At 40.5% G+C, this 10,929-nt stretch overlaps 1 protein-coding gene across 1 annotated transcript; it reads right to left on the minus strand.

The window, feature by feature from the left end:
• Nucleotides 1–1,347: 1,347 nt before the first annotated feature.
• On the minus strand, nt 1,348–7,668 carry LOC142592845 (kelch-like protein 15). Its single transcript, XM_075725281.1, is given in 2 exon segments — nt 1,348–2,460; nt 6,964–7,668. Coding segments are annotated over 2 exon segments (1,818 nt in total).
• Nucleotides 7,669–10,929: the final 3,261 nt, after the last annotated feature.

Genomic DNA, 10,929 nt, shown 5'->3' on the forward strand with positions numbered 1-10,929 from the left:
AAACAGAAATGGTACTAACCACCCAACTCCACATTTTCAAAACACAGGAGTTCATAGCAGTCGATAATTAAAATATTAATAAAAAAAGATTATACCACTTCAATACGAGTACAAACAAAACACTCGTACTGAAGTATGAGTACAAGCAAAGTACTGAGAATAAACGGTAGTTTATCCAGTTCCCAAAATACCTGTGGGTCAAAGCAGTGCTGAGCATTTGCTTGTTGACATTTTCCTTTTTCATAAAAAAGAAGACCAGGCAGCACATTCAAACAGAACAGAAACTCAGGTAAGATGCGTTTACTTTTTAAAAAATAATTTATAAAATAACAAGTTATCAACAGTTCGTTATGAGGCAGCAATATAAAGAGTTTAAAGTTACTGAATCAATTAGTATATACTAAAGATAAGATCCTTTGATACCAAATGAGGCCTCCGGTTACTTAAGAACTTTGAATTATTTAGCTCATTAAAGGATAGTACTATACCTTAAATTCAACAAATATGGCTGAATCTGTGCACTACTTAAAATATAATATTGTAACTGCACATAAAAAGATCTATTTATAGATAGTTTTTACAGTGTATGCGTGTGTGTGTATATATTTTTTGCTCACCAACAAACACAATGCAGACAACAGAAGGCAGCATAGAAATAGTGGGTTTGAATATTAAAATGTTTTATTTTCAATGTAGCAGAAAATGTGTAATGGGCATTTGGGCAGAGTTACTGCTAGTACTATACAAAACCAGGAAAAAGGTCATGCAAAGGTGTTAAGATTATTCTTCAACATATACAAGGGAAAACAAAAACACCTAGCAGGTTTGAGAATACTTTGCAGTTAATGGCAAAAGCATGCAAAAGACAACATCAAATACAGAAATGGGTTAGTTTTGTTCTTTTAAACCTGCTGGTACCCTAATACAGATGATGAGCTTTATTTTGGTGCGCAAGAAAAAATGAAAATAAAGTCTTTCTTCCTGCCACAAATATTTTGTTCAACTCAACCAATATCAGAAGTATACTGGTATAATGGCCATAAAAAAAAAAAAAAAAGTATTATGGACATAAAATGTTACCAAAAAATAACCACACTCAAAAATGTATCTTTCTTCCCCTACTTCCAATTATGTTTGTTAATAAAAACAAAGTTTTTACAATATCAGACCAACTATTGGCTTTTCTAATACACTTGGTAAGTACTCTCCCTGTACATCCTGCTTCTCTTAAGCATTTAGCAGCTGTTCTTATACACAAGGTAATGTCTCTGAAGGAATTCAACTGGGTTGTATCTTTTGACAAACTAGGTATAGCTTTTTGTGTTCCACCGAGTTGTCCATTCTGTTTTAGCTGCAATGTCTAACATGCTCCAAAACATATTCAGGAAAGTGCAAGCTGCAGACTTGGAAGCCATGCAGCAGCTTGCACGGCATTCTCGGATATTCATCTTCTTTCCATTTGTTTTCCTCTGGATCAAAGGTGAGAATCGAATCACTGTAGTGACCATTGTAACAAAGGCCTCCAAGAACCATTATCTGTTTGTCCAGAACAGCTACACCATGATCACTCCTACCAATTGGCATAGAAGCCAATACAGTCCATTGATCAGTATCTGGGTCATAAACCTCTGTAGAAGGACATCCTTGATATTCAAAGGAGGGCCTTACGATCACACAGGTACCACCAAAGACATAAAGCTTTCCATTATAAGAAATCATTTTGTGAAAGAATCTTGCATAATTCATTTCACATTTCTTCTCCCAAAGGTTAGTGACCACTTGAGTTCTCCTTGTTCGCTGCTCTACTGTCCCTTCTTTACTGGGATCAAACACATACACTTGCTTAGAAGCTGAATCTGATGTAACTCCACCAGTGATATACAACTTGTTACCAAGCACAGTCCCTTCATGTCCATATTTATGGACTGGACAGGGATCCACACATTCCCATTTATCTTCAGTAATATCATACCGTTCAGTTGAGCAAAACGTTTCATCCCTGGTTCTCCCAGCCACTGCATAAACATACCTCCCAATAACTCCAACAGCAAAGTCAGAACGTGGAACAGACATGTCCGTCATTCGTAACCAAGTGTTCTGTCTTGGGTCATATCTAAACACTTTGGGTGAAACATGACATTCACCACCTGGCCCCAGTTCTTCCCCACCTAATAGGAACACAAAGTTATTCACAACGGAAAGGCAGTGTGGTCGTAAAGGTACTTGAGGGCCCTCTAGTTCCCACCAGACCCTTGGTTTGTGCAAAAGAAGAATTTTACTGTTCACCGTACTGTGTCCTATCATTCCTCTAAATACCGCAGTCTGGGGATTGGCAGAACGAATTTTGTTCGATTTCATTTCCATCAAAGGCTGTTGGTGAACGTTATGAAAGTAATTCATGGCTTGGTCAACCTCATGTCGCAGCTGCCGGGAGTATCGATAAAACTCTGATGTTTTTACCTATGAATACATTTCAAAGATATTAAAATTCTGACCAAGAGAAACAGTCCAGAAAACCTAAATGACTATGTGTCAGTAGAAGATTATTTTACTTAGTCTCATTCAGGTAATCTTGAGAGCAATTGCATTTGTGCCCGGAGGGTTAAGCTAATGTACTGTTATCCAAAATCCGGAAGACAATTTAGTGATTAACAGCAGTGACTAACGTTTTCAGCACAATACTCACATGCAGAACTTAAGCCAGAATTCAGCACAACTGAAATCCCCACATCTAAAAATGGTTATTGCTTCTCCCCCAAAAAAGCCTCTGTTCACCTTCTGCTTAATCCCTGAAACACCTACATTAAAAATGCACTATTTTCCTGGTTTTGAAAAACATTCTACACAGCCATTTTGTGTTTACCAGCGTCTGCCCTAGTCTCATTTCTGCTCAATTCTCAGAACCAAGCCCAAGCAGGTATTCCCAAATGCTAGGCTCTGCTCACAGGGCTATTGAACTGGGGCAGGGTGGGAAGGGAAGCTACCCAAACCCCTTCCTTCAGCACACCTGATTGCACTAACCACTCCTCATGATGGCTACCTTATGGTTTTCCCCTCTGTGAGTCTCCATGTGTTAACGCATGCCTTTAACAGAAGGGGAAAACAGCTCAACCTAAAATCCTTTGGGTGCACATTTATTTGGGAGATTGGAGAGGCAGGTTTAAACTTCCACTTCCCAGGTGAGAGTTACAACCGTTGAATTACCCCACAGCAGTGCAGTGCTCCTTCTTGGTGCCATCTCAGTTTGAAGAGCTATCCCTGCTCAGTTTTACTGGAGTTGGGGAGAGAGGGGGAAGACGGTAACAATTTACCTTTCCTACTATCTAAGGCAATTTAAGTTCCCGAGACACTTCCAAAACACACCCCTGTCTTGAACATGTTAATAAATCTAGCTCCAGGCAGCCCTCGGGTCACCGTGTGATTCTCTTCAAAGAGGCTTCACTCTTCCTGTACAGTCTGGTCTAATGCAGCACTCTGAATTACGGATTTATGGAAGACAAGAGGATTAACATGCTTACAACGTGAAGTATGCCAGCAAAGCCTGGCAGAGATGGAAAATGGTTTTTCTTTCCCCCTCCACATTTACAATTCTGTCTTGAGATCTAGAAATTGAAATGCCAGCCAGACACTGGAATTAAAATAAGCCTCATGTATGCTCACCACTCTACTCCTTCACATAGCCTAAATCTCACCCCATGAGAGCATACAAAAGGAAACAAGGAATATCTCTAATGCCAGAGACATCATCTCAAGACTGGGGAAGCAATCTATTAGTAGGTTACTACTGCTTATCTTGACAAAGGCACAGACATCAAAGCAAAGCCTCAAGCTCTTACCCTAAACCAGAAAGACATCAAAAAGCAAATGCGACTACCAGTTATAAACAACTCTTTCAGGCTCTTTCAGTTCGTCAGCAAGCTATCTACAAGCACAATCTTGAAGAGATGAACATGAAAATGTATAAGCACTAGCAATTCTTACGATATTCAGAAAAAAATAATCCACAAAACAAAAGAGAGTGACAGGCTACCTACACTCTGCTAAGAAAGGTAGTTGGAGGCTTCCTAGACTTTGCTGTTGAGGAAAAATACCAGTGTTGCTAGCCTTCCACCTTTCACCAGCACAACCTCTGCCATACAGGAGCAGTACCTCTCCTGGGGCTCAAACGATGGTCTAGGATTAACGTTAGGATATGCCTATAGGAAAGGACAGACTGCTCACGTTTGCTTGATGCCAATAGAGGTCGGTTTGCCCACTTCCACATTCACACACCACCCGCCTGAAATCTTCCAGAATTATCTGAAAGTCCTATTCAGCCCGTAGTAAGGAAAACCCTCCAAACACCTACACTTCTGAATAATTTTACAATACTTTTAACTACTTGTGTGTACAATCAAAAAAGAGAAGCATTAAAATTTAGGTGTTCAGGTAGTAAAATACAACTGTAAGTTCTGCATCTATTTGAGTTTTAGCAGATGAAAGAACATGGACTTCAGCAAGCCTTTTGTGGGAATTGCTAACACCCAAAATACACTGAAGGAAATCCCTCAGCGTTCAAAAGCACGCTTCTGCCATTGCCCATAAGTAGCAACAAGGAGTTGATCAACAAATATCTAAGTGCTTACCAGCAGACTGATTTGCCTGTTAAGTTCAAATGGAGAAGCTCTGCAAGGAACATGCCCCTCATTACCAACATACTCCGTTAGAAAGAAGGCTCACAAGTTTCTGCAAAACATCCAAAACAGATGGAAACGTACACCAACCACGATGAACCTTGAAGTAAAACAAATGCACATTCTTAAGAGTACATCATCACCTCTGAATTGATTAAAAATATATATATATATATATAAATGCTTCCTAGCATTTTCCAAGTTTAAAGAAAGACTGTTCTGTTATCTTGCTGAAGGGTCTCAAAGAAGTTTAGGTTGGACTTCCTTACCAACCCCAGTCTCATTATAGAAAAGGAATTTAATCCAAGTGCTAAAGCTTTGCTCGTGTCATTTTCTACATTCTTTCCAATTCTTCCTCTTCAGTTTTGCAGACAAAACCTTCTTAAAGAGGTTCTGCTAGGACACAGCGCTAGTGTAAGAGCTCCCTGAAGAACTCTAATGAGAACCATCTCATTGCATCTTCTACCAGTTTACAGTGGTTCAGTCAGACTTTCAGCTGCACAGAGAGGGAACAGCATGAACAAAATCAAATGTGTCATTCCATAAAAAAAGAGGTTAGGAAAACAATTAAAAACATCCATCTCTATACTCACCCCCTGGGCAGTCAATATCAAAACCATCAAGACTTCACCAAAATCACCACCATCCCTCCAGCCATAGTAAATTGGAGCTTGAATGCATTTTCTCTTCATTTTGAATCGGCAAAACTCACAGTAAAAACTGCTGGCTTTCCAAATTAATGCAGCTATTAATCATGGCCTATTTTTCTGCTGTATTGCAATGCATGCTTTTCTAGTTGCAGCAGCTATGCAACTTTCAGAATTTTCCATCTATATTCTATGAAAAAGTAAAACCAAAAATGTAAGCCATTCGTTTCTAATGTGAAAAGTGATCCCCACAGAAGACCAGACGTATCCCATGTTATCTTCATCATCTCCTCCCCCCCCGAAAATAATTAAGCAAATTAATAAGCTGCAGGAAGAGTAAGGAAATGCAAGGTAAATGTTCTGTAACACAAGTTTGACTTCAGCATATAGCTGCCCTTTCCCCCCTCCCCCCCAATACAACCATTTACAGCTGTTGCTCTATTTGTATTTTTGTTACTTGGGCTTTTAGGAAAAAGCTTTCAAAACCATAAGGAAAGGCTACTTTTAAAGTGCCCAAACTAAACATCTATTACTTGTACACTGGGTAACTAACTCTTAACATGGTATTATATGCGGTAGATATTCACTTCGTTCCTTCTGTAGAACTGGTAAAAAAACACACAAAAATCTGGATGGCTCATAAGGTGACTATCATCGCTAGCCACGTAAGCAGAGAACTATTTCAAAGGTTATAAACTTGTGCTTACTGAAGTTTCTAAAACTGCCACTTCTAAATATTAAGTGATGCAACTCAAACTCAACTACTAGCAATACAGAAGCTATGCTACACCTTTTCAATTAATAATGATGCCATCTGTATCAGACTTCCAGAGAGCAAATTCTTCCTTTAACTTGCAAAAAAAGTGATACTTTACTACCAATTAAGCTGAATCAAACTAAAGATCCATCAATCCTACTAACTAGGATCCTTATTATTTTCACACCTACTTAACTCTGGTCGTATTCTAAGCATAATTATAAGCCTATCAACAAACATTACCAAAATGTTAATGCACTTATTCCAAATTAAAATTCAGTCAAACAGAAAAAGTCACACATGTGTGTAAACCAGCAGCAACCAAAATTACTTTGCAACCAAACATCAGTATCCATAGCATTGGACAAGCTGCTGTGCTTAACTTTCCCTATTTCTAGCATGGGTCATTACTTAGTTACATCCCATGGCCAGGACAAAAACTGGTCAGTGCCAGCACGGGGCTTTGAAGGGCTATTCTGCAAGTGCTACAACTCACTCACTGTTCTGCAGCCTAACCACAGAAACACAAGAGCACATAGCCTCTGTGCAGCAAGGACAATGCCCTCAAATTAAGTATTCTGCTGTTCCTTTTTAGGAACTGGCAAGAGAAATTATCACAATTAAGCTGCAATCTAACTCAAAGCTAATCTCTCAAAGTGGAGCCAACAATCTATATGTCACAATTGAGATGCTCAGCACATAATAAATACTGCTAGCAAATCTATCCAAGTCAGCAATAGCCTTTAGACGTAAAAATATGAAGTACAGCACCTACTCAAGAGTACCTTTTTGTTCCTCCTAATAGGTTTGGGAATCTTCCCTATTTAATGGCATGCTGCCCTAGCTAAATGATGAATCCTGTCTAGTGCTTTTCAAATGCACCAACCTTCTCAAGAACACTGGATGGTGTCATCAAACAAAACCTGATGTTCTGCACGATGGTGCCCGTATGCCTCCAGCGTCTTCTGTCATGGCGCAGCCAGCCCTGGACAGCTTCATACAGCTCTATCTCGGGAAACCTGCTCAGACGATCATTATCCAAGACAGACAGGAGCTTCTCAAAGCTCAGATAGGAAAGGAAGTCAGCTCTGGACAGGAGTGGCACAAAATTCTCTAGCAGAAAGGAGTCCAGTTTTTCCTCGACTCCTTCGATGTTTACACCAAAATCGTCCAGAAGTCTCATAATTTCTGCACAGTTTTCTACGCAGATTTTGGCTAAGAGAAAAGAGTGGCAAAATTTTACCACCTCTAGAAGCTGGACATACATGGCAGCCTGAAGGATTTCACGAACAGTGTTCATACTCAGTTCAATAGTTCCATAGTACATGAATTGGAGGACATGACTGAAGCCTGTAGCTGTCAGACCTTTCAAATGGATTTTGTCCTGATCTCGTTCTCACATGTCAGCTGTGAACATAATCCTGAAGTAATCACTCTGGGTGGCAAGCAGTGCTTTATGGGCCTGAAATTGGCGGTCTTCAATGACAAGTGTGACATCAAGAAGCAATCCCTCCTCATACAGCGCTCTCAATCCAGCAGAGACACTGGCGTCATGGGTGGAGGAGCTAAACCCTTCCATGTCCCCTGCCATGAATCACCTGGGGGGAAGAAAAAATAAATAAATAAAAATAAAAATAAATTCTTATTTCTAGTAACATATCACAAGCCCTTCCTGATCAGATAAATGCTGACTGAGTTTCCTTTCATGAAGATGTAGAGCCTTCACCATCCTTTTTGCTTTTTCATCAGCTGAAAAATCAACTTAAGAAACAACCTAAAACACAATCATTAAATATTTCTCCCCCCAAAATAGTCTCATTTCATTTTCGAAGTTGCACAAGGAAGCTTGAGCAAAGCTAACAATTTCTCACTAGTCAAAGGGCAACGGCGCACTCCATTCTCCCTCTCTGTCCTCATTCGGGGGTCTGAGCTCCTGCTGCCGACTTTGAGCCATTTCTGGGGCTCCCTGCACTGCTCTAGAAAGCCAATTCCACTCCTAAACCTGACAGAAAACTAAGCTGGAACTGGGGAGAACAAGACAAACACCACCACTCCCCAGCACGCAGAACACCTCAGAGAGCTTTCTGCGTAGCAGCGAGCTGACTTCTGACTCGACACAGCACGAGAACCAAGCTGCTGCAGAGGGCAGGGCATCACGCGCAACCAGGAACAGGGAAGACGAGTAACACCATCCCTTTTTGGCATCAATCAGCAACTACAACTGGTTCAGCCATTTTTGTTGCACTTTATCCCACCTTAAATTACACTGCAACATTCACTCCAGTATTTGTGCATTTAACTCTGAATTTAGTATAACAATTGCAAGCAGTTATCATGTTACTCCCACATCCTGACTGCTGCCATTTTAACTGGAATGTATTTGATTAGACTCCACCAACAGATAATCACCTCCTCTCCTTAATTCATCAGCACGCATCCTGGAAAACAAAACTGGAGATACTCTTCGTCTGTGCAAAACCAAAATGGCGAGTGGGTGTTTGTAGCCACACCTTATGGAATTAGCACCGCTCCCACACTGCTGAAGCCTGCTGACAGGTTCTGTGCACAACAGAGTTAATGCCGGGAGCGTTCATGAAAATTAAGGCCTTAGGACAAAATTCACATTCCTGAAAGTAAGAGCAGCAGCAAGAGAACAAAGCTGACAATCCAATCACTTGCTCACCAGTATCCACAACAGCACACTCCCCTCAATGTCACTGAAGACAGAGAGAAAATGCAAACTGCTTTGGAGCTTCGTATTGCAAGTCCCTTATTCCTGAACACAGCACATGCCCACCAGAAAGAAAAATTACCACCAAATAGTTTTCCTGGCTGTTGCTAATTGTTGCATAAAAGCAGACAAGGGAAGAATTACTTTACTAACTCGTAGCACCTCAAAAGAAGCAACAAACTGAAGAGCAAGCACAAAGCCTGACTCTTCAGCATTTTGCTTTCTGATGGGATTTCTGATATCAGGTAAAAGGTAAACACTAATATGAGCTTCTTGCTTTCACTAGAACAGTTGTAAGACCTTCCCCCCCTGTCCCCAGTTCTCTGATGTTTAATAACAGTTGAGCTCATACTTCAGTCTTCCCTGTTGAAGAGATTTAAGGTCCTTTGCCTCTAAACGGGCCACCCGTTTTCATGAAATATACAGCAACTTGAAACAACTATGTCTCAACTTGGTTTGAAATTGGCCAAGAGTTTCATAGGTTACTAAGATTCTCAGACAGTACAACCAGGTAAGTTACATTTCTTTAGGAGACCAACTAAGACACATGGCTCAGCTTCAATTCCAAGATCAATGGAAAAGACTGGACAGGACAGTTGGAATTTACAAATGTGAGACATGAACAGAATAGCACAACTATATATTGGGTGGGGGTGGGGGGGGTGGGGTGTGTCAGAAATGAAGCAACATTCCCCAGGTGACTGAAGCAACATAGATTAATCTGAAAATAATGGGATCTCTCATCACACCGGCTCATGCAGGCAGCAATCTTGCAGCAAGGATTTCTTCCAAACAGTACAATACATTACTGTTTACGTGAACAACATAGAAGAACCATACCAGTAAGCTCCAAACACATACTAGGGTCTTTCCCCCTAACTTGAGAAAGATAATTACATTATAGGCACTCTGCAATTAAAAGGGGAGAAGGTAACATTTAGATGGGATGGCTTTAAAAGGCCTCCTTCAAAGAAGCAAAAAGAAAAAGTTGGCAAGTGAAGATAAGCAGTGACAAATGGTAGAGGGTAAATGCACCACATCCAGAGGAGTACCTTCAGTGTTCCTCTTAAGGATGAAAACAAATAAATAATACACAAAACCCAACAAGCAGCATCAGAGGGTGTCCTGGGCAACCGGCTCTAGGTGGTCCTGCTGAGCAAGGCGGAGGGGGGGGACCAGGTGACCTCCAGAGGCCCCTTCCAACCTCAACTAGTCTGCCATTCTGTGATCAAGCTGCTTTTACACAGAGACCGCACTGAATTGCTTTTTGTGACCATCCTTTTAATTCTGACTAAATAGCAATAAGAGACACACGCACAAAAATCAGGTATAAGCTACTACCCTTCGAATTTTAAACCCATCAAAAAATAACGTGTGAGGAATCACCAAAATACATTAACACACCCCACTCCCCCTGCACATTTAGAGATCTGCATCGGTTCATAACAACAGTGGCACTTCTATGACACATCAGTTGTCTCCGAGCTCATTATGGTTATTCTAGAAGCATTATCAGAACTAGTTATAACCAAACATACTAAAACTCAGCAGGGAGTGTGTCTCAGCTCAGTATGGTTTATACGTCACTCTGTAAGTATGCTAGAAGCCTGCTGAGTAGTCTTTAGCTATCTTTCTAGAGTACAGTACTAGGAGAGAGTGTTTTGTTCCATTTTCTTTTTGAGAAACCTCTAACTCAACCAGGTGTGTTGGTGCTCTCATATGCATGTATGCATAATGGATAGGTTTCTTGGCTCATACTACTCTCTTCTTAAAAACTTTTACTATAACCCAATTTAGTCTTTCTGCACAGAAGGATCCAAATGTTACAAGCACGTGCACACACACAACAGATCACAACCATTTTGTTTTAAATACTGTTGAAGGGTATAGTTTTCACATATGCTGAATTTAGATTAATACTAATCGATTATGTCAGAAACTTCCCATTTTAACAACACTAGCCACCAGAGAATATGCTCCCCAATATATCCCCAATATGCTCCCTTAAACCAAGCTTTAGGATGACTATCAAAAGGATTCTGATGAAAGTACACGCTTGACAAACATTTTAAGACTGCCAACATGCGCATCAGCTGGAGTTACTTGACCAGTTTAACTTCA

Source organism: Pelecanus crispus, chromosome 28, assembly GCF_030463565.1.
Source record: "Pelecanus crispus isolate bPelCri1 chromosome 28, bPelCri1.pri, whole genome shotgun sequence".
Taxonomy (NCBI): Eukaryota; Metazoa; Chordata; class Aves; order Pelecaniformes; family Pelecanidae; genus Pelecanus; species Pelecanus crispus.